The sequence below is a fragment of the Molossus molossus genome, unplaced genomic scaffold (genome assembly GCF_014108415.1).
Source record: "Molossus molossus isolate mMolMol1 unplaced genomic scaffold, mMolMol1.p scaffold_m16_p_5, whole genome shotgun sequence".
Lineage (NCBI taxonomy): Eukaryota > Metazoa > Chordata > Mammalia > Chiroptera > Molossidae > Molossus > Molossus molossus.
Window position 1 is genome coordinate 3,340,746 of NW_023425388.1, and position 27,968 is coordinate 3,368,713.

The 27,968-nt window shown below is 44.9% G+C and overlaps 2 protein-coding genes across 4 annotated transcripts in view; both read left to right on the forward strand.

Annotated features, from left to right (window-relative positions):
* Positions 1–27,968, forward strand: part of MRPS6 (mitochondrial ribosomal protein S6) — a 66,860-nt gene continuing 38,892 nt past the window's right edge. Inside the window, exon 1 of the mRNA XM_036243830.1 lies at positions 1–75. Within this exon, the coding sequence (XP_036099723.1) occupies positions 31–75 (45 nt within the window). The 5' untranslated portion in view covers positions 1–30. The remainder of the gene's footprint in view (positions 76–27,968) is intronic.
* SLC5A3 (solute carrier family 5 member 3) lies at positions 22–27,927 on the forward strand. Of its 3 annotated transcripts, XM_036243827.1 has the most exons (3): positions 58–75; positions 20,488–20,557; positions 23,197–27,927. In XM_036243827.1, the coding sequence occupies exon 3, from the start codon at positions 23,535–23,537 to the stop codon at positions 25,689–25,691; it is 2,157 nt and encodes a 718-aa protein (XP_036099720.1). In that variant the 5' UTR covers positions 58–75; positions 20,488–20,557; positions 23,197–23,534; the 3' UTR covers positions 25,692–27,927. The 3 variants fall into 3 exon arrangements, with proteins under 3 accessions (XP_036099721.1, XP_036099720.1, XP_036099722.1); XM_036243828.1 differs by lacking the exon at positions 20,488–20,557 and having other exon boundaries at positions 22–75; XM_036243829.1 differs by lacking the exons at positions 58–75; positions 20,488–20,557 and adding an exon at positions 20,701–20,718.

A 27,968-nucleotide genomic window follows, 5' to 3' on the forward strand; every position in this document is an offset into this window, starting at 1 on the left:
GGTCCGCAGCCGCGCGCCCTGCGGTCGGGCATGCCCCGCTACGAGCTGGCTTTGATCCTGAAAGCCATGCAGCGGGTGAGTGACCTTGCCCTGGGAACCCGCCTTCCCGCGCGGGCGCCCCACGGCCGCTAGGCCGCCGCCCCTCGCCCTTCCCGCAGGGCCGGGAGGGGGCCGCGGGCGGGGGCGGGGGGCGGCGGGGGCGGGCGCGGGCGTCCGCACTGGGGGGCGTGCGTGGGCCGGCCGGCTCCGCGAGGCCGCGTGCGCGCGGGAGGTGGGGGTGTGCCCGCGCGGGAGCGCGGCGGCGGGAGGGTGTGCCTCGCACGCGGCCGGCCGGCGGGCGGGGGGCAGGGGCAGGGGCAGGGGCAGGGGCAGGGCGGGCCGCGGGCTCAAGTGGAAGGTCCGCGGGAGGACACGCGCGAGCTCCCGGCCCCGCTCCCGTCGTCGCGAAGCTGCCTTGTGTCCGGCGCCGCCGCCCGCCGCCCGCCGCCGCGCCCGCCGCCTCTAGCGCCTGCCAGCCGCCCGGAACCGTCCGCGCTCGATAAAACCTCCTCCGAAGCGTGTGGTGCAGTTGTGTGGACCACGGCCGCTCACCGCTCTCACGGCGAAACGTCTTCACTGCTTGTTCTGACTTCAGCCACAACCCTGCTCCCGGTGTCCTTAGCCCAGGTTCATTCATCCAAGTGGTGACCTCCTCCTTTGCGCCTTCCGGAAGAAACTTTTCTCCCCTGCTCTTGATTGACCTAGCGGTGGGGGACCTCAGGTTTGGAGGGATGGTAAGCGCACCTGCAGCCCGAGCACACAGGTAACAGTGTGGCCGAGGACGGGGCCCGCGGCCTGGAGGCGGCTGTTCGTCCTCGCTGCTGGGTCAGGTATCCTCAAGCCGGCGCTGAAATCCCGTTCTTCCTTGAATTCGGTAACGTAGAGTGTGGTGTGTGGTGTGTGCTGCCTTTTTTTTTTTTTTTTTTTTTTTTTTTTTTTTTACAGGTATACTAAAACAATTACTACGTCTGAACTTTTGAAGCCTAGCTTCCTCCAGCGCTAGAGATAACTGGGCACCTTCTGTGTTTGAATCATGCTTTGGGTCAATTTTGAGGAGTAACTGTTAACGCAGTTCGTTTGAACTTAAGCCTGGATCCTGGTCCAGGTTCTGTAGCAAAAGCAACAAGCAGAGCGTTAGGAGATGGCTACATTCTTGGCACACTGTGAAGTAGGGAAGGACACCAGTGCCTCTTGGTCCAATCTGGTGCGTCTAACCAGGTGGGCCATTATGTCCCCAAGCTCGATATCCGAGAGTTTGGGAGAGAAGAAGATGGTGGTGTTGAGCCTCTGGAGTAGTCCCCATTTCCTGGCTCTCCTCCTCCTGCACAAAGATACACTGCCCGAAGAGAAGAGGAACAGTGAAAAGCAAAGCACTTATTGAAAAGGAAACATTTGAAATACTTGGGAATTGTTTAAGCCCTCCCGTATTTTGCTTGTGCTTTTTAGGAGATACCATGGAACCTGGGAAATACAGTTACTGAAATTTCTTTTGTTTTACATTGTTTTAGGGAGGAAATGGGTGATCACTCAAGAGTCAGGGTATAGGCATATTTGTTCCATAAACCTTTGAGATGAGAACTTCAAACTTCCTTTAGCATAGCTGTTAAGTGCATTAAATGCATTTCCTTCACCAGGTTAATATGTGGTGGTGATGGTTTTTTTTTTTTTTTTTTTTGTATGCAGTTTGTTTTTGTATGCTCCTGTGTGTGGCTAGTAGGTTTTTAACTGTATTTAGATTAAGCCACATAGTATAGTTTGGTTAAAATAGTAGTTTAGTACCTTCCGTGAAATCCTCACAGGAGGGTAGGAGGTGAAAAACAATGCATAATCATAATGAACCTCCCTGGAGGAGGAGGTCCCCCCCCACTACTGATAGGACATTGTAACAATGGTGAACTTGTGTTGAAGAGTTCCTTGACCTAAATAAAGTAAGATTAAACAACAACAAAAAACTTACTATTTTTTGTTCACATGACTTATTTTTAAGTAGGTAAATGTTTAACAAACACGAAGACTTACTGTTTTTGAACAATTTTGCTTGCGTTCAGTTTAGGAAAATAGAATTCTAAAATAGGATCAATACTTGGGGGGAAAAGGAATGGAAAAAGTTAACGCCATGTTTATTTAATACAGAATGCCACTGAGAGCTTGTACACCTTGGGAGGCCTGGGAAGGTGGAGATGCCATCTTCAGCAGCTGGTCCTGCTGCGGGAAGCCTATTGTAGCTCCTCCATTCGAAGTTGCATATTTTTCATATTTTTCAATTCTAAATACATACTTCTTACAGTGTACTTTGAGGAGGTGGCTCATTTCCCACCACTCTTCCCCACATCATTTAGGTGTCTTGGAATTGAGGCAGTATGCTGTGTTAGACAACTCTTAGAGCAGAAATGGAAGTTGAGAGACTGGAATTTTTCCAGCCTTTTCTTAGATTCCCAGAGGTGTTTTTCTGTTTCTTTTTGGGGTACTCTGTAAGCCTGAAGAGCATTCCTAGTCTCTTTTGGAGTCTAGTACTCCTTTCTCCCCTGTTTTATTTCCTTTGACCTGTACCTAGATTCCTTAAAGTGGAGCATACGTACAAGAGTTTTTAAATTTAAAATGCAGGTTGAGGCTCGCACCACATCTCTTGAATTGAAGACTCGGCATTGTAGCAAAGTCAGTGTGGGAGTCCCCATTGAAAGATTTCAGGGTGCAGTACAGAGAGTGAGCCCTTACTGAACACTACAATGGTGCATTAGTCACCCATGTGCCAACGCTCTTTCCTTAGTCTCTGCTGCTGTTGCCTCCTGCCCACCTGTGTGCGTTGAGGAGGGGCGAGACCAATTCCTCCCTGGAGAAGTGATCTTCCAGGGCCAGCTAGCTTAAATTTTATTTTAATGTGGAGATATAAAACTGTCATTTCTGCTTCCCCTCAACTTTTAATCTTGTGTGAAAAGTAAGTAAACTTGGGGTTAAATTCTGAAATTGGACTCAGTAAAGTAATGGATGTTGGGAAACAGGCCTTTAAAGATGACTAAATCCATTTGAGAAAATGATTGTTTAGACCAGTCTTAGACCATATTTATAGAGGAGTCTCCAGAAAAAACAAAAAAAGATTTTGGAAGTATTGTATCTATGTCAGACAGCCTCAAGGGTTTTTGTGCTTCTGGAAGCACAGGTGTGGAAGGCAGCAGCTGCAGAGGAAAGCGCAGGCTGCAGGTTTCGGGGAGTCCCAGCCCAGCAGCTGGAAGACCTTTTCTGACGACTGAGAAGAGAACGAATGGCCTGTGAGGTGGCCGGCTCGCTCTCCACCCCGAACCCCCTGCAGCGGGGCCCTTCAGGTAGATGAGTGTCGTGCACTTGGTGCGTAAGGTCTGACACTGATTTCTGAGGTCCATCCTCTTGAGGTCTGAGGAAACGGCTGTCCTTTGATTTCACTTTGAAATCAGATTTTAAAGGTTGGTATTTAATTTCAGTTGGGTAAAAGACTGAATTGCCAATACATGAATGATGAAGCAACCTACTGTGTAGAGAACCTGGGAAAAGCTATGTGAACTGGAGACAGTTTTATGCTTGAGGTGGGCTCAGAAAGAGGAATTGCGAGGTGAGAAAGATCTATGTCGGGCATTTATATTCTTTGGTTACTTAGTTTAAGAACACTTCAGTTATCACGTCTTGTATTTGCCCAAAGTTGGCATATTTAGAATTGGGAAAGTACTTTTTCCTGACATCCTCTTAAGCTACTCAGAATTTTTACATGAAGAATTAAAGGTTAATGGTTTAAGTAATAACTAGCTTAATTGCTAAATGAATGCATGTGTGTACAGTAAAATAGCCTTTATGTATCCCCTAGTACGTATTTTTTCTCAGAATAAAAGAGCAGATACCGACTTTGGAAATCTTAAGTTCTTTTTCTTTAAAATGTTTCACAAGTTATGTTTAATACCCCTCATTTATTTTTAGTTTTATTGAAAAGCAGATTATATTTTAAATTTTAAGATAACTCATTGGAGTAGTTATTCGTAGGCGAAGAGTTTTATGATATAATCTGAGTCTAATTTGCCACCTGGGTTTTACAAGTTTAGAAATCGAAGTGTGGTGATACTCCACTTCCCCAAATGTGCAAAGCAATATGTTCTCTGATTGGGTGGGGAAGTCACTTCTACTTCTCTTCACTCAAGACTCTTCCATTAGAAAAGCTGGCAAAAGTCTTGTATTTGTTCCAAGTTAGGATCTTCTGAAAGTAATGACTACAAATGTTTGCATTTTAGACAGCTTTTGGAAGCATAGGGTGCTAACAAACTCAGGGACGGGACAGGACAGGACAGGACGGCACGGCATGACCCTCGCTCATTGTACCTTGTCTTGTTTGGCAACATTTGGTAACTAAGAAGTGGTGACATTTCTGTGCTCAGGTGGGGGCAGACAAAAGTTCAGATGGAAACATCTTTGTTCTAGCTGTCATATGGCTGAGTTAGTCGTTTTCCCTTCTCCTGGGCCTCCTCGAACAGCTTAGCTTGTACCCACAGTCACCCTTTGTGTTTGTCTGCTGGAGACCGGACAGCTTAAAACACTTGTGCAGCAACGAGAGACTTGAGCTTTGTGGACAGTGTTACACTTTCAGTTGGTATTAAAGTTTTCTTGGGTTACAGCTTATTGCCGCAGCAAGTGATTGAAGAAGGAGTCCTGTTCCTGCCCCTGAGCTACCTAAGGTGCAAGGAGTGGCTTGGGGGTGAGGAGTCCTTCCTCATCAGACGGGGTTTGTATTTATGCAGAATGCCTGTCAGAAGTTGGCATTCTGCGCTGAAATTATTTCTTAATTGTTATTCATGACTCATTCAATACTGATGTTTGTAGGTTTTTAAAATCCAGAATTTACATGCAGACTGCTATTGCCTTCTCACCTACTTGAGAAGCTCTTTCGTTTCATTTCTTCTTTTCAAGGGAAGAGGCAGGAAGAAATCTTGATGTGGACAGTTCCCAGCACCTGGGTTTGTGGGCCCTGCCCTACTTCCGCCTCATCTCTGCCAGCTGCCCCGAGGGGCCTGCACCTGGATCTATTTTTTAAATATGCTTTTATTGATTTTTTTAGAGAGAGAGGAAGGGGGAGAGAGAAACATCGGCTGCCTCCTGCACGCCCCCTACAGGGGATCGAGCTCGCAACCCTGACATGTGCCCTGACTGGGAATCGAACCTGCAACCTTTTGGTGTATGGAACGACACTCCAACCATCTGAGCCACCTGGCCAGGGCAGGAACTAGTCAAAAGTTAAGAAAATCATTCAAATTTAATGACATCTGGTAAGTTGTTAGTTACCTAAAGGAAAAGCACCCTGAGACACCTGGAAAGGCACAGTCACTCCAGGTCTCTCAGCCTCTTGCTCTGATCGAGAGGATGAGCTGGCAAACCACGCGCACGGCCAGCTCTGACCGCTGCCCGCATCTGCCTGGTCTGAGCTGAGAAAGGGTTTTACATTCTCTAATACTTGGGGGAGATCAAAAGAATATTTTATGACATGAAAATTATATGAAATTCAGATGTCAGAGTCATAACTACAGGTGTACTGGAACATCACCCTGTTGATTTTATTTACTCTGGTCTTTCACAGATATTTGCTGACCCCGATTCAGAGTGTACAGGCACAGTTTCCCAGGTTCAGCATTTCTCTTAGCTTCTATGGTGCTGTTTTCTGACATTTCTGCTTTGATTTCTTTCTCTCCTCTGTGTGTACTATGCCTTTGACCTTCATATGGACGACTTGCCTTTTTTGGTAACAAGCTAAGAATTCTGGTGTTTTGTACTTGACCTGTGCTGGTTATAGCCTCCTGGATGTCCTCTTGGCACTGGAGACTCTGGTTCAAATTCAGTGAATCGTCTACCGCAAAATGTGTCTTATTTCTGTTCATTGGTTCTCTGTCTTCTGTCACCTGGAGCTGAACAAATTCTAGCCTCTGTGTTCCTGAGTCTCAGTTCATGTAGTCTCTTCTCTGTCCTAAATGACCACTCCTCTGTTTCTTGCTGGATTATTGCACTTTCTTAGCTGGTCTCTCTAACACGCTGCTCAGAATTAATTACTGTAAATATGCATGTTGGTGTGCAAAGAGATATGTTCTTGAGATACTTTAAAAGAATTAAATTAAAATGCATTTTTTTTTTTAATCCTCACCCGAAGATATTTTTCTGTTTTTGTTCAGATAGGGTGGGAGGGGGAGAGAGAAACATTGATGCAAGAGAGACACATTGACTGATTGCCTGTCCCGAAGGACCTGGACCAGGGGCTGAACTGCAACCGAGGCTTGTGCCCTTGACTGGAGTTGATCCCTTGACTCTTGGGTCCTTGGGCCAACACTCTAACCACTGAGCCGAACTGGCCAGGACTGAAATGCCTTTTTAACAAGAAAATAATACAAAGCATTGTGTAGTGATGCCTTTCTGATTTCTTTGCCTTTACATGTTAATCAGTTGCATCACTAATGCTAAGTTACAGCATGGCTTTCTTTTTAAAAAAGAGACATTCAGGTCGAGTCTGATATCCAAGGCTGTCTCTGATAGCACGCCAGCCTTTTTTTTTTTTTTAACTTCCTCTCTAAATTTTTTATTCTCTATACCAAGTAAACAAAGCTGCTGCCGATCCCGTACATACCATTCTCTCTCATTTTCTTGAGTGCTTGCATCACACTGCTTTTTTCGGAATGCCCGCCTTTTCCACCTTACCCCAGCATCTCCACGAACACTTGCTCAGGGTCATTTTAAACAACTGTTGAAGAAAGACCTGCACTGTTGGAGAACATACTATAGTCTTCCCTTGGGACTTGCAAGGTGTTTTTCTGTATTACATATGAATTGCCTCTTACTTTGTATTATAGTTAATTGGTGAATGTTTCTTACCTCCTTTGCTAGATTACAAGTTATTGAGGGTCAAGTCTGTTTCATTCTGTCCTCTGCCTTGCCCTGCTCATGAGGTCAGTGCTCACATAGCTGCCCTACAGGGACTCCTGTCATCTCTCAGCTGGTTCTTGGATAGATGGCATGCTGACCTCTTACCCTAGTAAGTTGTTTTCAAGTCAGCACTTGGCTTGCACTGGGTGAGCTTGTGTGCTTGCCAGAAGTGTGCTGCTTTTAACACTATTCATGGCCCTGGCCGATTTAGCTCAGTGGTTAGAGCATCAGCTTGCGGTCCACAGAGACCTGGGTTCGGTTCCCGCTAAGGGCATGTACCTTGGCTGCAGTTTGTCCCCGGCCCCGGTTGGGTCGTGTGGGTGGCGGCCACTCGATGTGTCCCTTTCACGTCGGTGTTTCTCTCTCTCTTCCTCTCTCTCCTTCCTGCTCTGTCTGAATAAAAAAATGGAAAAATGTCCTCGGGTGAGGATAAAAAAAAGAAAACAAAACACTATTTCATGGCAGGTAGCCTTGTTTTTACAAGAATAATTTAAATATGTCAACTGTTAAAATGAGTGCACACTTTTTCAGCCCCCATCCCCAAATACCAAGTTGGATTCTTTGGAAAGATTTGATAAAGGTGAGTCACTAAAATAATGGCTATAGAATTTAGATGTGGCTGAAATAAGTAAAAGTTGGAGAGGAAGAATAAAAATAGTACAGCAGACCCTGTATGGAGACTGCTTTATAAGTATTTCTTGAAGCTCCCCACTGGAATGGAACAGAACGGAAACTGTAGATGACACATTTAAAGATGTGGTGTAGGTCCCGCAGAAGGAACGTCACTGCAGGGAACTCCACGTCATCGCTCCCACTCGCCAACTGCTTTGCCCCATGTTAAGATCAGCAAATGAATGTGCATTTATGTTTTAAACTTAAGTAAAAGTTTTAAGGTACGTATGTGTGATTTTTTGATTTTCCACTTGAGCTTTAATCCCTTTCCCCCTGTCTATCACCTTTGGATATGATTGTCTTGGAAATGAATGCTTCTGCTTCAGGCATGCTCTGATTTCTGTTATCCTAAGTCAGTAGGAGAACACAGGTCCCAAACGAAGATGCTGGCTGTGTTCTGTTGGAACAGACAGAACGGGCATGGGACCCTGAAAAGCGCTTGAGAGGTGGGTCACAGCCTGCTTTTGGACCCTGGTATCCACCTCCTAGGGGTTGTGACCTGCTGGTAACATGCTGTTGGATGTAGTAGGTGTTCAGGATGTCATTATAGTTTGTGATTTCAGGCAGGTTATTGAACTTTATTGCTTAGTTTTTCATTTATACTTTATTGATGAAGAAAATCCTGAAGATAAATGTCTTTTATGTAAGTTATCAGAATCTGAGACTGAGTCAAACCCAGAATATAGTACTTCCTCAATACATAATTGAACTAGTGAACACGAGCCATTCTACATAATGACTGGCATGCTGATTAAGCAAGGGCAAGCTTTTCCGTCTGTGAGGTAGAATGTATGCGGAATCCCATGAACTCGACCAACTTAGACTGACCGCTTTGTCACTCACAGATGGATGTCACTTTTCAACAGCCCCTGGCCTTTGCCAGGCATTGGCTGGAATCCTGAAGACCTGTACTGTTTGTAGCTGGGCTTTGTGTCCAGCTCGCCTGCCCTGCCTGGCCTTATACAATCAGTACTTAGCCTGAAACGTGTGTTTCGGGTGAGAAGGTGGGGAAGAGTGAAGAAGAGAGGGAGTCTATTTAGATGGGCCTCGTGCTAAGGTGATCAGAGGCAGGTTGGGAGCAAAGTGGTATTCTAACTTACTCAGTGAGCGAGTGGTTGCCAGTTAGTTATCCAATGCTAGCGTTATAAGGGCCACTGCTTTTCCGTGGAATCAACAGGTGGAGCAGATGCTAGAGCTGGGTTGACTTCTGCTCCTAAGTGGTATTTCAGTTAATATTTACTTTTCATTTTTGATGCAGCAGTGTAAACTACATTTTTTCTTGTAATTGGTGATGTTAAGAGATCTGTTTCATTCCTGTTGGTACAGATTTTATTTTTATAAAAGAATTAAGCAGTATTTTACTTGATAACACATGTTGCTGTAATGTATGTATTTCATTAACATGCTTAATTGATTTTTTTAGTAATTGTCTTATAAACCAGGAGTACCTGTGATTCAACAAGTCCAAAATAAGACCTTTTATAAGAGAATATGCATTTTTTGCTAAGTAATTCATTGTCATTCTTTTAAACCCAACTTTATTTCAGACTTAATTTGTGTCTTTTTTTTGCACCTGATTATTTTACTATGAAGCTAGGTAATGGGATATTGGAATTGGCATATAGGGTATTTGGGCACCAGGCGAAGTGTGTATGTGAGTGTATAATAGATGAAGAAGCAAGAGGGACCAAGAAGAATAGCAATGCTTTTAACTTTTAAATCATTTCATTCTCTTTGGAAGATGGCAAGGTGAAGTGTAAATGTATTCGTGAGATAATAAAAGCTGTTTAACAAAGTTGCCTCAGGAATAAATTGTGTTATATTCTTTTTAACTATTGTGTTTTAAACTGGGTAAGTATGAATGGTTGTCATCAGCTTTAGATTACTTTGTCATAGTTTGTAGTGTTTTAATTCAAGGTGGAAAGTGTTGGGTGGGTCTGTGGCTGGGGCATATGGGTGTGTGTGTGTGTGTGTGTGTGTGTGTGTGTGTATGCACATGTGCTTGTGTGCTGTTGCAGGTGCTTGCTACTTCAGTCTGTTACTGCCATGGGGAGTGTGGGCCTGGTTTTGCCAGCTCCCCCTTTTCTATCCTGTTCCTAACCAGGTCTCCAGATTTTACAAGGAATCTGATTTTTAAGATGTTGGCAACCAATTCAAAGGTATTTAAGTACCATGGATCAAATAAAATGCATTTGTTATTTAGATATAGCTACCATCTTGTAATTTCTGATTTAGATAATTGGTTTTGGGCATTCTTTAAAGGCACCCTAAATTGTCTCTGACCTCTGGAAGTATGACTTAGTGTAAACTGTCGGGCTGCCAGGGTCATTGTCCTAACTTCTTAGGAGGTTGAAATGCTACTTCTGGGCAAAGATGGCTTTGTTTGCTTGGATTGTGTCTATGAAGTTCATAGTAGAGTGTATGACCCATGGTCTTGGACAAGTACTGCCATGGAAAAAGTCGGCTGCTCTTCTAGACGGGGTGTAGAACAAGCAGACGGCAACATATTTTTGTTTCTGACCAGGCTTCGTGTTTTTATAGAATAGAAGCCTTGACTGATTTTCTTATTTTGTTTTCTTCTCACCTTCTCACTCACTCCAGATACGTAACAGCAGATCGCAAATAAAAACTCAGGTCCAGTTTGTTCATCCTCCCTTTCAAGTCCAGGTACAACTGATTTGTTCTGTTCCCTAGTCTCCCAGCCATTTTACTGGGGTTACAGCTCCCTGGTTAAGGGAGTCCTTGCCGACTTCGGGAGTGCTCCAGGAGAGGTTGGAGAATGAGAGCTTAAAAATGAAATTGCAAGAGAAATCGTGGATCTAACAAAACAAAATCTTGACCTGAACCCTCAGTGCTCATAAACTGGCATTTGCCTGCTTCTACCCCAGAATGAATTCTTGGTTTTGTCTTTGTTTGGAGTTAAGCCCCACCCCCCTGTTAATCCTCACCCAAGGATATTTTCCCATTGATTTTTAGATAGAGGAGAACGGGGTGGGGGTGGGGGGAGAGACAAGGATTGGTTGCCTCCCGCATGACCCGGCTGGGATCGGGTGTTGAACCTGCCACGCAGGTACGTGCCCTTGACTAGGAATCGAACCCAAGACCCTTTGGTCAGTAGGCTGATGCTCTAACTACTGAGCCAGACCTGCCAGGGCTGGAGTTAAGTTTTTAAAGCATTTTCTTAACCCTCTACCCTGGCTGTTAAATGCTTTAATTTTGTCAGATGAAGACTCCCTGTAAGTACACCTGTAGCAGCCAGATTGCTATGGATGTGTAATGGTCCAGTGTGAGAAATCCCCATACCGATCACTAGCTGGGCTTGGATTTCAGGTGCTGGGAGGCTTGTGTGGGGACCCATGTGCGGTCTTAGAAAGGTGGAGAGCCAGACCTCTGCCCTGTGTTGAGTTGGTGTTCTGGTGCCCTTTGTGCACATTGTGAATAGAAAACATCATTCAGTAGTGGTTTAGATTCAGATTTACAGGTGGGTTTCTGTTAAATGAAAAGCTAAATTTGGAGTATGGTCTTTGCCAGGCAGACGTTTAAGGAAAGGAGTATTTGTGCCTTTTTAAAAGTTGCTTGAACCCGGTAGGTAAGCATATGACCGGGTAGTAGGCTGTTTGATCGTTGTTCTTTTACCCATACACTATTTATCTCCTGTTTTGTTAACATTTCTATGAGAAAGCACTGTCTGAAGTATGCTCCTTGATGACTTGGACACCAAGTTCCCACGGGATGGTCTCAGTCTGGCGGAGTGACGGTGCTCTCAGTCTCGCCTGTCGACTACCAGGGGTTTTTCACACTCAATTTAAGGAGATTAATGTGAAGAAGAAAAATTTCTCCTGCCCTGGCTGGTTTTGCTCAGTGGTTAGAGCGTTGGTCCAGGGACCAAAGAGGCCCGGGTTCGGTTCCCGGTAAGGGCACGTGCCTCGGTTGTAGTTTGTCCCCAGCCCAGTTGGGGTTGTGTGGGTGGCGACCACTCGATGTGTCTCTCACGTCGATGTTTCTCTCTCTTTCTCCCTCCTGCTCTATCTGGAGATGAATGCAAAAATGTCCTCGGGTGAGGATTAAAAAAAAAAAATTCTCCTAAAACCATTTTCTTTATTAAATATTTTATCTAATTAGGATGGAATAATTGGAAACTGTAATTTCAAGATCTCCTACCTTTGACATGCAATGAAGCTATTCTGGTCCTATTTCCCTGTATTTTTGTACCAGTCTCCTTGTCCTGTGTTTGAAATACAAGAAAAAACCTGGCTGCATTTTGTAATATATAATGCCATGCCCCAGTTTTATATCTACTTCTTAGGTTCAGTGCAGACCATATTTTCTGTCAGTTCTCCCAAATACTGATAAAGTTATCCTGTTAATGTGTTGTTGTTTACTTCTTGAAAATTATATTCCCCAAGTCTTAGGAAAATTAGAATGTTTTTAAGTTTTTCAACCAAAAGTATATGCCTGAGGAAAGATGCCAATTCAGGATCTTTTATTTATAACTTGGCCTCTTTGGAGAATTAGAATCTGGTCTATCGGGAAGACTTATATTTGCATTTTCTGGCCTCAGTCACATGGAAAAGTCCAAACTCTCGTGTCTGTTCTAGGAATATTTTTTCTAGGAACATGAAACTGGAACCAAGTAGGATGAGAACAGAAGATGTGAAGGTGGACTACAGAGCTGACCTGGTTGGATGTTCTCCCTCTATCAGCCTTATGGTCTAGAGCCCTGATTCTTCATGGCTGGTGTGAGCAGGGGCTGTGTGGTCTGCCATCTGGAGGGCTAGACAGAGATCTCCATTCTCCACGCGAGAGAATAAGCGGAAAGGTGCACGGGGTTGCACAGGGCTCAGGAAGTGCCGAGCAGGACGCAGGCCGGCAGCCAGTGAAGTCCTGTATCGGAAGGAGCTAGTCCGTTGACTTGGAGCGCTCCCTGGGTGCCCACGCTCGCGTGCGCGGGAATGTAGGGGAAACAAAGTTCCAGCTGGGGGAGGTGCATTCCGGGAAGGGAGACAAACTAGCAGGGCTGTGAAGAGAAACGGCAGGACGCAGTGGCCAGTTTCATTGGAGTGCTCAGGAGGGCGGGGGCTGCAGGTGGAGCGAGGGCGCAGCCGAGTCCTTCGGTGGGGGCGGGAGCAGGAACAAGTGCTGAGGTTGGGGTGGGAGCTGCAGTTCTGCAGGGGGCCGTGCGTCCCCTGGAGGCCTCCACGGAGAACCCACGGTGTGCATCGTTCTTGGTGTGGGTTTCACAGGGTTCTTTTCTCTAGTCATTTATGTGGAAGGTGTTGCCTTGAGGGACACCTTGAGGTTTCCCCATTTTGTGTAAGAATGAAGGTGCAGGCCTGGCATACATAAAAGAAGATGGTGAATCTCGTGTCACCGAGTTTCAACAATCAACGTTTACCAATCTTCACACCCCCCCCCCCCCATTTTTTGCTGGATTATTTTATATATTTTTAACTCTATTTAAAAACGTAAACCTTTAGAAGAGTTGCAAGAATGGTTCCATGATACCTGTAAGCGATCTGCCTGGATCACGAGTAGTTAGAATTATCCATATTTGCCCTTTTTAACCTTTTGTTGTTAAAGTGACTGCCTCCCCGCACGGCCCCAATCAGGGCCGGGGGCAAATCGCGACTGAGGTATGTGCCCTTGACCAGAATCGAACCTGTGACTCATTGGTCTGTGGGCCAACGCTCTAACTGCTGAGTGAAACTGGCCAGGGCTGCCCTTTTTAAAATCTACACCATTTGAAAGTTGTAGGCATCTTGACATGCCTTTCTTAGGAATAAAAGCCTTTTCCTAACCAAAACAACCAGTGCACTGGAATTTGACATTGATTCAATACTATTATAAAATGTTCAGTTTATGTTCACATTTATAGGTAGTCCAGTAATACTCCTGTAGTTTATTTTTTATTATTTTAAAATGTTCATTGATTTTTTTTTTTTTTTTTGAGGAAGGGGGAGAGAAACATCAATGTGAGAGAGAAACATTAATCAGCTCCCTCATGCACACCCCCCCACTGGGGATCGAGCCCACAATCCAGGCTTGTGCCCTGACTAGGAATTGAATGGGGACCTCTCAGTTCAAGGGACAATGCTCAATCTGCTGAGCCATGGCAACAAGGCCACCTTGTCTTTAAATCCAGCATTCCGTGAAGGGTCATGCATCTGGTGTTCAGCCTCCTTGGTCTGGAACAGTTCTCACGCCTGTGTCTTTAATGACGGGGTACTTTGAAGGGTCCTACACCCATTGGTGTGCAGTCTCTCCGTGTGGATTTGTCTGCTTGCTCAGGGTCGCACACTGTCAGCAGGAATATTGCACAGGGATGTCAGTGTATCGTATTATGAGACACGTCACTTTGTCCCCCTGTTGATTTTAGGCAGTTGTTTGATTCAGATGATACCCATCATATTGCTCCATTGTAAATGTACCTTTTTCCATTTGTAATTAGTGATTTATGGAGTGACAAACTTGAGACGGAATATTCTTTTCTGCAACATTCTTCCACTGGTTTTAACATCTGTTGATGATTCTGAATCAGTTATTGCTGGATTACTTTAAATCAAATGCAGATGTAAAATTTCATTCATATTCTATCTACTAGTTCACAGAAAATACCCAGGTAAAATTTCACCTGTAAATAGTAATATGTCTAAAAGATCAGGCCTTTTAAAAAGACAACCATGGTGCCTTTATGCAATCCTTAACATCCAGTTCGTGTTCACATTCTCTGAATTGTCTCAATTGTTTCTCCAGTGGGTTTGCTTGAAAGTGAACCCAAACAAGGTCCAGACTGTTGGCTTCTTAAGTGTTTTACTCTGTACAGTCACGTGCCAGGTAATGTCAGTGACAGAGTGTATACACAACAGTGGTACACTGTACAGCCTAGGTGTGTAGTAGGCTGTGCCATCTAGGTGTGTGTAAGTGCCTCTGTGGTAATTGCACAACCACACGTTGCTCATCGATACATGTCTCAGAACCTATCCTTGCCTTAAACTGCGCATGCCTGGAATAGCCCCCCCCTCTTTTCCTCTCTTTCTGAATTTGGTTAATTTCCTGGTGTTTTATTGTTCTTCTGGGTATTTTCTGTGAACTAGTAGATAGAAAAATGTGATTCGAGTCCGGCTATTTGGAAAGAGTATGTGGGTCCTGGGTGTGGCGTCCTGTCGGGAGGCACGTGTCTGCCTTTGGGGGACGAGGTGGGTGCTTCAGGGCACAGGTGCCGTCAGCCACCCCTTCCGACGTCCCCACCCGCCTCGTGAGGTTCTCGCATCTGTTGCAATCGCTGCCGAGATTTGTCTGTTTGTTAGGGGGTGCAAAGGGGGCTTTTCTAAGTGCGTTGTTCCTTCTGTATTGATCAGAGTTGATTTCTGCTCTGTAAAGTGCATCTTCCTGGAGAGTGTCGCGAAGGTTATTCCTTATCTCTGCCTCACAGAGGATGCTTCTGGATCCCCTCAGTAATCCTGTAATATGTCCGCAATATTTTTTTTCTTTATGGATTTGAGAGAGAGAGAGGAAGGGAAAGGGAGAAAGAGACAGAAACATGGATGAGAGAGAACATCGACTGGCTCCCTCTTACATGCCCCATTCTGGGGATCGGGCCCACAACCTGGGCATGTGCCCTGACCAGGAGTCGAACCAGCAACCTCTTGGTGCATGGGTCAGTGCTCAACCACAGAGCCACACCACGGACTCAATTTTATCATCTGTAAATTGGGCATAATTACCATGCCTACCTCCTGGGGTTTTTGTGAGGATTAGATGATGTGATACATGTAGTGTAAAAATGGTGTCTGGCACCAATGTTGGTAAATAATAGCTATTAAAGTAAGTTTTTCTGTCTTATGGGAACATTTAACTCTTCAAATGTAGTGGAGAAGGTGGAGAAGGAAGAGGGTCTTCCTAAGTGGACAGCAGAACGCTTGGACTTGCCTAGGATGAGTGGGAAGGAGGTGCTGCTCGTCCACACCGACCTGTCTTTTCGACGGCGGAAATGACCACAACGCAGAAAGCACTGTGGGAGGAAGGTCGGCGCCTGCGCCGCACACTGCAGGGTGTTGACCGTCGCACTGGCAGCACCTGAAGGGAGGGAGCACGGGGAGGGAAGTGGGCCAGCCGTACAGTGGGTAGCGGGCCTGCGATGGCACCTCCAGCTATAGATGGTCACTGTGGCATGGCTGCGGAGATCTGTGTCTGAGCAGGGGGCATTCTTGCCGAGGTGGATATGCCCCGCTGTCATCTCACACACCCTTGGTTAGAGATGTTTGAGATTGCTGATCACTTTGGTGAGGGAGGAAGTGCTCTACTCCTTGGTCTGTTAATCTGCCATCGCTTACTGTTTTCAAAAGAAGCCCACTGCTGATGACTTGGTAGCATAATGGAAGTTGAACACTATCGATTAGCTCCTTAGTCGTTAATATCTGATGCATTTGTTTAGCAAGCATTGAGCACTGGCAGTGTGCGAGACAGCACTCCCGTCACAGACCGCGTCAGCGAGCAGCGCAGACGGGCGTCTGCCCTCGTGGAGATGGAGCACAAGTGAGCTTTGTGTTGTGTCACAGGCTGAGTGCCATGGAATGAATAAAGCAGGGGAAGGAGGCATTGAGGTGGTTACTTTTGAGCAAAGATGTCAATGAGAGGAGCAATCTTGTGAAAATCTGGAAGTGTACCTTGTATAGGAAACAGCCAATGTCAAGACCTGTAGGCGTGTTTGGTACGGTGTGCACTGGGAATTAAGGGGTGACACCTTGCCATGTGAGTTAGTGCCCTGTGGTGGACCAAGGGTCAAAGCCTTGGGGACAGGTTAGGAGGCTGAGGTGGCTAGTAACTGGATGAACTGGGACAGGGATTTGGACCAGGGCGCTAGCATTTGAGATATGGGTGTATTTTTGAGGTAGATTGTATGTGGGGTGAGAAGGTGAGCAAGCTGTTCAAGGATGATGGAAACTTTGGCCTGAGCAACATGAGGACGGAGTTCCCATTCTCTGGGTGAAGAGGACTGAGGGTAGAACAGGTTTAAGGGGTACGGGCCAAATTAGTTTTGCTCCCAAACAAGGATATTTGGTCACACACACTTGCCGAGGAAGAACAGTGGTCCGTAAATTGCACGAGGAGAACTCTCGTCTGGGTCACACCGCCAGCTCTTGAACTTGATGTCTCAGGGTGTGGGAGTGGCAGTGAAGGGACGCGAGCTTGGACTGGTGCACGTGGCCGCGGTGCCAAGGTCAGGGGTGAACGAGGCTTGGAGACTTCATTTTTCACTACGAAAGAGAACGAAGGCCAAAGCCTTGGAGTGGGATAGTGAGAACCTGGACAAGCCCTGGTCTTACAGCCGACTCGTCAAGGTTTTCTGCTCTGTGTTTACTTACCTAAGAAGTCTGGACCTGGGCCTTCTTGTTTCGAATCTCTCTGTTTTTCTCCATATGTATATCCATTTACATATGATCATACATAAACACTTGAGTTGAATTTTGTCCTGTGTGCTGCTTGTAGTCTCTTTTGTTACCAGTGACTTTTCATTTATTTTGTGGTGATTGAGGGCAGAAGCTGTTCGGACAGATGTGGGTGCTGGTGCTGTCCTAAACACAGATCCTGCGTCCTGGTGCAGGTTACACGGCCACCTTGGTTCAGCTTTTGCATCTGTAAGATGATCATAATAACTGTGGTAGGGTAAAGTGCTGCACACAGTGCTATAGGGCAGTTACCTGCAAGGTGCCAGGGCTGGGCCAGTACATGTTAGGCTTTTGCTTTTCATGTCCATTACTTAGAACAGCTTTGAAAACCGGTCTTTGACACGTGGATAGTGCTGAGCCTCTTGAATCCTTACCACTAAGAGTTAAGGTAGATGTTTAGTTGTTGGGATTGTGTGATACGGTGTCAGTGTGCTGCTGCTCTGAGAGTACATCTAAAAAAATAGGTGCTGGAGTTTGCTCCACATTGTGATCCAGCATCATCCACATAAAAGTAGCTTCCGAGTCGGCCCCACGTCCATCTGGTCTTTCCCTGAGACTTCTTTAAAAAAACCAACAAGCTAAACACGGGAAGCCAAACTTGCAATTGATAGAAGTGGGTTAAAATGAGTATATCTTGGAGAGTGTGTATATGTGTATGAAACGGTGAATCTGGTGGTTTTTGAACTTTTCTAGGTGAAGTAATTTTATTTGAAGAAATGGTTTACTTGGGGTGTGGTCGTACATGGGGATGAGAAAGGCTCAGAATACTGTCTGACTGTCATTTGAGTTCCAGAAGGCATTCTTAGATTTCTTAGGCTCTTGGAAAACTTGAATAGCTGAGGGGTAGGTATATTAGAAATGCTTGTCAAAGAGATGTAAGGGCAGACTCTTTCCATGTTTTAGGGACTGTTACGTCATACAGTTTTGTGTACTGTTGTCCTCAGCTCCATTGGGATGTAAAATGGGCTGGAATCCGTATCAGTTACATGAAAGACACTTGTTTTACTTTAGTGTCACTGATAAACCACGTGTCCATGCCCTAATTTTTTAAGGAAGCAGAGGTCGAGGAAGACCTGTATGAGTGTGTACATACTCTGTACCAGGCACCATTAATCTGTCCCACTGGTGGAATTGGCTTTACTGGACCTTGAGTCAAGATTACAAAAGTGAAACATAAAAAGTCTAAGTAGAATTTACATCAGTTTAATTTTTTTGGTATTTTACTTGAATAAATTGATGTAAATAGGAGCTAATAGTTGATGAGCCTTTTCAACATATTTGTGAGAGAACTATATATTTAACACATGGTTTTATCTAGTTCTTTCTCTCTGTGGTGAGGACCCTAGTATGCTGGCATGTAGTTCACAGCGCAGTTTGAAAGAAGCTGATGTCGTCACTTCTGGTTTTTACAAGTTGAAGGTAAAGTGGCATTAATTGAGCACCTTGCCTGTTGTACTGGGAGATACTGTATATTTTCTACATGTTAATTATTTCTTATAAACCCTCAGGAGCTAGGCGGTTGTTTTTTGTTTTGTTTTGTTTTTGCAAGTGAGACAGTTGAGGCTCATAAATTGTCCTTGTCCTAAGGCCCTGCAGTAAGGAAGTGCAGAGCTCGGACCCCAGCCCTTCGGGCTCGTCTGCTTTCTTTGTGCTGCCTGCCCGTGAGGGTTCTCAGAGGTGCACAGCCCTTAGATCACTGGCTGGTGAAGCGGGGTTCTCACTGGGTCAGAAGATGAGTGAGACTCGGCTGGGCTGGGCCTGTTCCTAAATCACCTCCGAAACTAAAAATGCTGCTGCTGTCACTTTTAGGGTCACTGTATTCTAGCCTTTGTTAGCATGTGCCTCAGTGAACTTGCTACGACTCGGAGCCCTGGTAGCGTTAGATTTTTCTTGCTCTCTGTTTGGGTTAGACAGGTGGCTTCCAGTGTAGAGAGTGGCCATGTGTCCTGGATTTTAGAGATTGTCCCAGGATAGTACCCTAGTTTGGAAGATAAATCAAATGGTTGACCTAGATATCAGAAGAAAGATGTTGGATTTGGTCATTACTAATTGTAATTTGATTATATTACCTGAAGGAGTTTAATGGCTGATTTAAATTTGGTTTTACCTGTTTTCCTCTTTCTAGCTGTTTTACACATAGCAGATATATGCATTTCTCTATTTGAATTCATTCTACAATTGTAACTTAATTCATCCAGGTACCTGAAAGAATACCAAAATGGTGTTCTAATTTTTTTTTTTAGTCCTCATCCGAGGACATTTTTCCATTTTTTTTGTACAGACAGAGAGGGAGAAAGAGGAAGAGAGGGAGAGACAGAGGGAAACATCGATGTGAAAGGGACACATCGAGTGGCTGCCACCCGCACGACCAACTGGGGCCGGGGACAAACTGCAACCGAGGTACATGCCCTTAGCGGGAACCGAACCTGGCTCTCTCCGGACCGCAGGCGGACGCTCTAACCGCTGAGCCAAACCGGCCAGGGCGGTGTTCTAATTTTGTGGAAAATTATCAGTAAAACATTTCTCGGAAGAAAGCCTTTGTGGGGGGTGTGGGGTCTGCTGTTTGATTCAAAACACCCCTGTATTCAAGATTTGGCTGAGGCTGTTCTGTCCATTGCCACTAGGGGACCATTTCTTCATAAATTCTACAAAAATTACTGTCATTATAGAAATAGTTGTTTTCTTAAAAAGGTACTACCAAGGAATCAACCCACACACTCAGTACTATGCCTGCGTCCCATGTCTCTCACTCGAGATGTACTTGAACTGTGAACTAGCTTAGTCCTAGAAATTTTTAAAAAACCCACAAAAAACAAATCCCAACAACAAAGCTTCACTTTTAACTGAAGAAAACAATTTTCCATGTATATTCTTCCTACAAATGAAGGACCTCTGTCTAGTGCCCATTGTACAGTCGCCCACGTATCCATAGGTGATGCATTCGCAGGTTCAACCAAATGGAGATCGAAAGTATTTTGGGGAGGAAAAAAATCCCAGAAAGTTCCAAAAGCAAAACTTGAGTTTGCCAAGCCCTGAGCACTAAGCCGAGTCCCCAGGAGTGAAGGAACAAGTGGGCTTTCCCTGCTGCGGAGTGTGTGTACGTGTAGGTTATGTGTGAATTACCCGCGCGTCTGAGGGACTTCCACACTGGGTTCGGGTGTCCGTGGGGTTCTGGAACCACCCTCACCCCATACCTAGGGACAGCTATTTCCTTATGGAAATGTTTGCTGCTTTCAAAGGAAGAGAAAAACATGTGAAACTTACATTGTATATTTTATTTGGAGTCATTTATAGGGAACGCATAATTTACCTCCTAAAGATCTGAAGTTCAATGTGAAGTATTACAGTATTCTATATTTTTCTACGAACTAAATTGACCAATTTTTGGTTTTGTTTTTTCCTTTTCCAGTCTTCACCGGGTGCTGGTCTCTGGATGTTTTTGTTTAAATTGGAAAAATCTTAAAGCTGCCCACAGACCGGTATGGTATCCAGACGGGGACTGTCGGCAATGGCTTTGGAGGGGCTTGAGGAACCGTAGGCAGAGCTGAGTCAGCCTTTAGGGGTGTTGCGCCTCTCCCTGCTCCTCTTGTAGGCAGGCAGACCACCTTCTCGCTGGGTCACCGTTCCAGAGAAGCTGGAGGTGAGACCCAGCACGGGAGCCCGTCAGTCTGAGCATCTGCCAGGGAGCAGCGTGCACCGGCATCTGATGGCTAAGGAGCTTGGCCATGGAGACCAGTGGTAGGGATGTCCGCAGTGCCCCCGTGACAGGAGGAAGTGCTGCTTTGCGTTCGGACCGACACTGCGCGGCTGCTGCAGCACACCCACCCACCCACCCCGCCAGCCAGACACTCTGGCGTGTCCCTCCTGGAAAACACAGGTCTCCTGCTGCCATTGCTAAGGGTGACCCCTGAAAGGGCTCTGTGACCAGCTAGGGAGGCTGACCTGTAAGTTAAACAAGGGACCAGGGGCACAGCTTGGATGTTGGGTGCCCAGGAGAGCGCCATGGAAGGCAGGTTTTGTAGCTGCCAGCAACAGTTTTCGTTCTAATTTAGGGACCTGACCCTTATGTCGAAACGTTCAAGGTACCCTTTTAAATAAATAATTCATGTGTATTGGACCTAATTAGTTGCTATTAAAAATTAGGTGTTTTTTCTTTTTTTCCTAAAAAATGTCCAAGTATTTTTTTTTAAAACCAGAAAGTTTTGGGGGGAGGGGGGAAGCAGACACAGAAATCTGATCACCTTCAGGATTTCGGCAAGTATGAAGTGATACAAAATCCCAACCTTTACTGTGTTCTAGGCTTTTGTTAATGGCTGTATTATTTATGCCAGTCATTATTGACACTGCTTTTAGAAGGAAGGATTTTTATTATTTTTCTTTGTATAATTATTGTGGTGTATGCTTAAAAAAGGCACAAAGATGGGATTAAGACATTTCCATCTAGGCAGCTTTATGCACTAGACCCATTAACCTAAGTTGGCAGGGTATCCGACCTTGGCAGTGTTCTCCTCTCTTTCCTAGCAGTGAAAGGTGTTTTTCTTCTTCTAGTTTTTAGTACTGTGGTCTATGTTGAACAGTTTTGAAAAGAAGGAGCAATAATATCATTAATAGGACTTAAGTTTGCTAGTGATTTTTAAAGAAAAAATGCCTAGATTCATTAAAAAGCATGTGCTGTGTCAAGCATAGAAAAACATATGGTTGCCTTCTCACGTGGAAGGTGTAGTTTGAATAACAAGGTTTTTCATGTTGATCTGTCAGCTACTGTGATAATTAACTTTGAAGATTCAGAATATGTCTCTTTTCCAGGAGAAAAACCATCAGATTCATAAACTTGATTTTAAGGAAATTTAAATGTGTTTTGCAGAGTGATTTTCTTTCTTGTTTTCTTTATTGATTTTAGAGAGGAAGGGAGAAAGAGAGATATAGAAACATCTATGAGAGAGAATATCGATTGGCCTCCTCCTGCATGCCCCCCACTGGGGATTGGGGCCCACAACCCGGGCATGTGCCCTGACCAGGAATCAAACTAGTGACCTCTTGGTGCAGGGTTGACACTCAACCAGCGAGCCACACTGGCCAGGCAGAGTGATTTTCTTAATCCAGACTGAAAAATATCTGATTCACTGACTGGATGATTTATTATCTAATGGTTGACAAATGTCTGTTTCGTTGAGATTTGGAAGACATAATAAAAATGAAATTATTTGTCAGTCTTCCAGAAAAGGTTCTCCTTCTCCCTCCCCTTTTGCTTTCTGTACCTTCCAACAGGAAAGCATTGAAAGGAAAATATTCCATGAAATCAAACTTGCGCCAGCACTTTTATCTGCTCAGAGATTCTCTTGAAAATAATTGTCTGATGAAAAGGAAGGGAAGAAAATGACCTCTTTGAACTTTTTTTTTTTAATCATTCAATGTCTTCTAGCTATCAGAAGAATGAAATTTTAGGGTCGTTTATGAGTTGTATGTTCCTACTGTGTGTGTGTGTGTGTGTGTGTGTGTGTGTGTGTGTGAGAGAGAGAAATATCTTTTTTCCCTTTAGGGCAGGAGTCATCTGACAAATTCTCGGTTTCTGTATAATTAGCACAGCTGTACATTTGTAGTAGGAACGTAGGGAAATTCTATAGCACTAGGTTTGCACAGACGGAACAGTCCTTGGTTTTCTGATTGTGGGCCAATGGTAACACCGAGGAAGAGCCACCTATAATTCCTCTTGGGGTCATAGTAGTTGAAGATTCACGTTGGTACTCTGTGAATAATTAGTGTTTTTCCCCCTTTTCAAGGTGCTTTAAGCTCTTGGTACCTGTTCCAGTCTGAGACTACCAGAGACAAAGGGCACTGCTGTGACAACAGTCCTAGTGGCCAGAGAAGTCGGGCCGTTGAATTACGCAGTCAATGCATGTTTGCTCTTAGTTCAAAATCTTAAGTATTTCCACTGATTTTAAGTATCAGCTGTGATAGTATAGACTGTTCCTTCCTGTGGAAATGAAGTATATTTTAAAAGTTTTTTCTTTTTATAAAGAATGTCTTGTTGCGCCGTGTGCCAGACTGAACGATTCCTCGTCGAGCGGTGAGAGACCCTCTAACCCAATCTTTGTCTTTTGTCTTTGCTGCCTTGCAGGGTTGGTACAGTAGGCTTCACTAGACTTAGCTGCAACTCAGAGTTTCTCCTCCAGCACCTGAGTAAATGCTGATGGTCTTGTGGAGAGTGGAATGAGAGTACGAGCTAAGTTCTCAATCCCCATTAAGAAGCGGAGGAAAATTTAAACTGTCTCCTTCAAAGTTTATCACAACCACCACCATCAAGACAGCAAACCAAAGGACAAAGACTTTGACCTGCTCTGTTGCTCTGTGTAGTCCAGTTCACGTGTGGTTTACAGACTTGGCTGGGTTACTAATGAGTAAATAAAAAGTCGGACACTTCTGTTATTGGACACCTTTATTCACAAAGTGACCAAAATGAGGGCTGTACTGGAGACAGCAGACATTGCCATAGTGGCCCTGTATTTTATCCTGGTCCTGTGCATTGGTTTTTTTGCCATGTGGAAATCTAATAGAAGCACCGTGAGTGGATACTTCCTGGCTGGGCGCTCTATGACCTGGGTGGCAGTTGGTGCCTCTCTGTTTGTGAGCAACATTGGGAGTGAGCACTTCATTGGGCTGGCAGGATCGGGCGCTGCAAGCGGATTTGCAGTAGGTGCCTGGGAATTCAATGCCTTGCTGCTTCTGCAACTTCTGGGCTGGGTTTTCATCCCGATTTACATCCGGTCAGGGGTATACACCATGCCTGAATACTTGTCCAAGCGATTTGGTGGCCATAGGATTCAGGTCTATTTTGCAGCCTTGTCTCTGATTCTCTATATCTTCACCAAGCTCTCAGTGGATCTGTATTCAGGTGCCCTTTTTATCCAAGAGTCTTTGGGTTGGAACCTGTATGTGTCTGTCATCCTGCTCATTAGCATGACTGCTCTCCTGACTGTCACCGGAGGCCTTGTTGCAGTGATCTACACAGATACTCTACAGGCTCTGCTCATGATCGTCGGGGCACTCACACTTATGGTAATTAGCATGATGGAGGTTGGCGGGTTTGAGGAAGTTAAGAGAAGGTACATGTTGGCCTCGCCCAATGTCACTTCGATCTTGTTGACATACAACCTTTCCAGCACAAATTCTTGTAATGTCCACCCTAAGAAAGATGCACTGAAAATGTTGCGGAATCCGACAGATGAAGACGTGCCTTGGCCTGGATTCCTTCTCGGGCAGACCCCAGCCTCGGTGTGGTACTGGTGCGCTGACCAAGTCATCGTGCAGAGGGTACTAGCAGCTAAAAACATTGCACACGCCAAAGGCTCCACTCTGATGGCTGGCTTCTTGAAGCTTCTGCCGATGTTTATCATTGTTGTCCCAGGAATGATTTCCAGGATACTGTTTGCTGATGATATAGCTTGCATCAACCCAGAGCACTGCATGCAGGTGTGTGGAAGCAGAGCCGGGTGCTCGAACATTGCTTACCCACGCCTGGTGATGAAACTGGTACCCGTGGGCCTCCGGGGCCTGATGATGGCGGTGATGATTGCGGCTCTGATGAGCGACTTGGACTCCATCTTTAACAGTGCCAGCACCATATTCACCCTCGATGTGTACAAACTGCTCCGCAAGAGCGCCAGCTCCCGGGAGCTGATGATTGTGGGGAGGATATTTGTGGCCTTCATGGTGGTGGTCAGCATTGCGTGGGTGCCCATCATTGTGGAGATGCAAGGAGGCCAGATGTACCTTTATATCCAGGAGGTAGCAGATTACCTGACGCCCCCAGTTGCGGCCCTGTTTCTTCTGGCAATTTTCTGGAAGCGCTGCAATGAACAAGGGGCTTTCTATGGTGGAGTGGCCGGCTTTGTCCTCGGAGCAGTCCGTTTGATACTCGCCTTTGCCTACCGGGCCCCAGAATGTGACCAGCCTGATAACAGGCCGGGCTTCATCAAAGACATTCATTACATGTATGTGGCCACAGCATTGTTTTGGGTCACAGGACTCATTACAGTAATTGTTAGCCTTCTTACGCCACCTCCCGCAAAGGAACAGATTCGTACCACCACCTTTTGGTCTAAGAAGATCCTGGTGGTGGAGGAGAGCTGCACCCCAAAAGATGAGCCGTACAAAATGCAAGAGAAGAGTATTCTGAGATGCAATGAGAATAGTGAGGCCATCAACCGTATCATCCCCAATGGGAAGTCTGAGGAGAGCATCAAGGGCCTTCAGCCTGAAGATGTTAATCTCCTGGTGACCTGCAGAGAGGAGGGCAACCCAGCGGCTTCCTTAGGTCATTCAGAGGCAGAAACACCAGTAGATGCTTATTCCAACGGGCAAGCAGCGCTCATGGGTGAGAAAGAGAGGAAGAAAGAAACAGAGGATGGAGGCCGGTGCTGGAAGTTAATAGATTGGTTCTGTGGCTTTAAAAGTAAGAGCCTCAGCAAGAGGAGTCTCAGAGACCTGATGGAGGAGGAGGCCGTTTGTTTACAAATGTTGGAAGAGCCTCCGCAAGTTAAATTAATACTAAATATTGGACTTTTTGCTGTGTGTTCACTTGGAATTTTCATGTTTGTTTATTTCTCCTTATGAACTTTTAAGGATGTTATGAGACACTAACTTAAGAAAATACTGGTCTTTGAAAAGAAAACTCACGTAACTGTTGCATTTCTCAGGCATTGTTTACGCTGTAGGTCTTAGCCAAATTTTACTTAGCAGAACATCATCTATTTGCAAGACTTTATTTTCCCAGAGATGGGTGAAAGTAAAATTTCAACCTAAAAGAAGCAAAACTTGTTTAATAGACTGAATTGTACAAATGTGGTTTAAAATTGTTCATACCAAAGTAAGACCAATTATTCTCATAGAACACGCAGAACAGATATATGCTAAGATAACACGAAAGAGTGTACTGTCTGCACTGCCAGGTCCTGGTAGAGCTTCTTAACCTGAAGTAGAAGATGTGCTCATTTCAGAGTTGTTTTCTGTCTCTGTAATCCCTACTACCATTAAAAACACAACCTGAATTTGTAGACATTGTATAATCAGGTATGTACTGAAAGTCTAACTAATGTGCTAGTGAGGTACTTGTTTCATGACAAGTTAGTTAATTGCCAGCTTCATTTTGTTAGCGCGAGCCTATGGGTTCTGATTGCCAATGGAAAGGAAGGATATCTCTCTGTACCTGCTCTTCTATCACTAGTATTCGCAACGTTGGGAGAACCTTTGTTCCAGTTCGTTCTTTCCTACTTTGAAATTTTAGTGAACCATATCAAATGACCCTCAAGTCTGTCTTTATAAAGTTCTGTGTCATGATTGTATTGTTAAATGATTGTGGGGGAGAAGATGAAGTAAATAAACATTGCTGATGATCTCCACATTTATTGACCAAATTAAGGCTGTTTATACTGTTTGGGGATTTCACAGCCCTAAGCAGCTCATGCTGAGCAGGTGATCGCTTGTGCTCCACTAAGTCTCTAGGTATGTTCTTGTCATTTGGTGACATTCTTTATTAACCACATGCCTTCCCAAGTAGATCCAGTTGGGAGATATGTCCAGAAATTTGATGAGACATCGAACACTGCCTTTGTGCTGGGTTGCCCTGGTCGATTATATCATGATATGTTGGGGTTGCGTTTTTAGAGGGAAAATTTAATTCCGAGATCAGATTATATCCTTGATAAGTTTTTTTTTCCTTGAAAAACCTTTTCAGAAGACTTACCGTCTGCACCTAGCCTCTGTATTTTTGCTTAAGAAGTTGTGACGTAAAGCATGAGGATGTTTGGGGTACAAACTGGCCGGCGGCAGCAGCACACTCGGAGTGTACACTTTGCTGTGGGCACACTGGCCGTCTAGTCTTCGCAGAACGGAGAGCATAAGCAGGAGGTGCGGTGGACAGGAGCTGCTGGGTTTAGTAGCATGTCACCTGGAGGGTGTTAAGGGCTTGGGTGATTGTAGGACCCTTTACCTTGACCTGCCTTTACCTTGACCTGGCTTGGTACACAGTTGCAACCTTTCTGGATGGGAATCTGTTTTCATGAGCTGACCCCCCTCACGAGGCCAGGGATACAGATGTGAAGCCCTGCAGATGATGTCGTTTGTGTCTGTGTGCAGCAGTGTTCTTCGGAACTCCATGACAGCGAGGAACGAACTGTGTATCTGCTTTCTTTGACTTTTCTGTACTCTGATACTTTTTAAATTGCATGATTTTACTGAGCTTACATTCTTTAGGGAAAATAATTACTTTTTTAGGTACTTTTGTAGATTTTGAATCAAAACTCAGTCCTAATGACTTTACATTTTTTGTATTCTATAAACCAGTTTCATTAATGATGGACTTGATTAGTCCAAAGTTGTTTTAGAGATTATCAGGTAGCATAATGTCTTCCCATCTTCAGGTGGCTTTCTGATGGACTGAGTCTGTAGAAAAAATAGGTCATGTGTGAATAGCATGGTTTTGAGAGCTTACAGTGCCTTGTAGAATGTTTTCTCAATTTTCTTCCTAAGGGTTATAAGTTGGGGGCCAAACAAGTAGGGACCAGCTTTTCTTGTATGGAGGCTGAGGCTGTGACATGTCCAAAGTTACAAAGTCCACTGGGAAGGACAGACAACCAGGTGTCCAACTCTGGACTCGTGGTTTGTTCATGGTTTGTCCTTTTCTCAAAGAACTGTTCCTCCTTTGAGTCAACCTTGCAGTATTGTGGGAAATAACAGCATCTTAGATTTTTCAAATTGGCATCCAGTTGTAGAAATTAACTTTTCTCTGACTACACTGCTGTGGAACTCAGCAGTGAGGATTGCCATACTGGCTGGGCAGCCTTCTTACCCTTTTGACTTACAGCATAAACGAATAGGTGGTGTTTATGTAGA

Excerpts from the sequence above, each read along its gene's own strand:
- SLC5A3 (XM_036243828.1), top strand. The coding sequence starts at position 23,535 with ATGAGGGCTGTACTGGAGACAGCAGACATTGCCATAGTGGCCCTGTAT.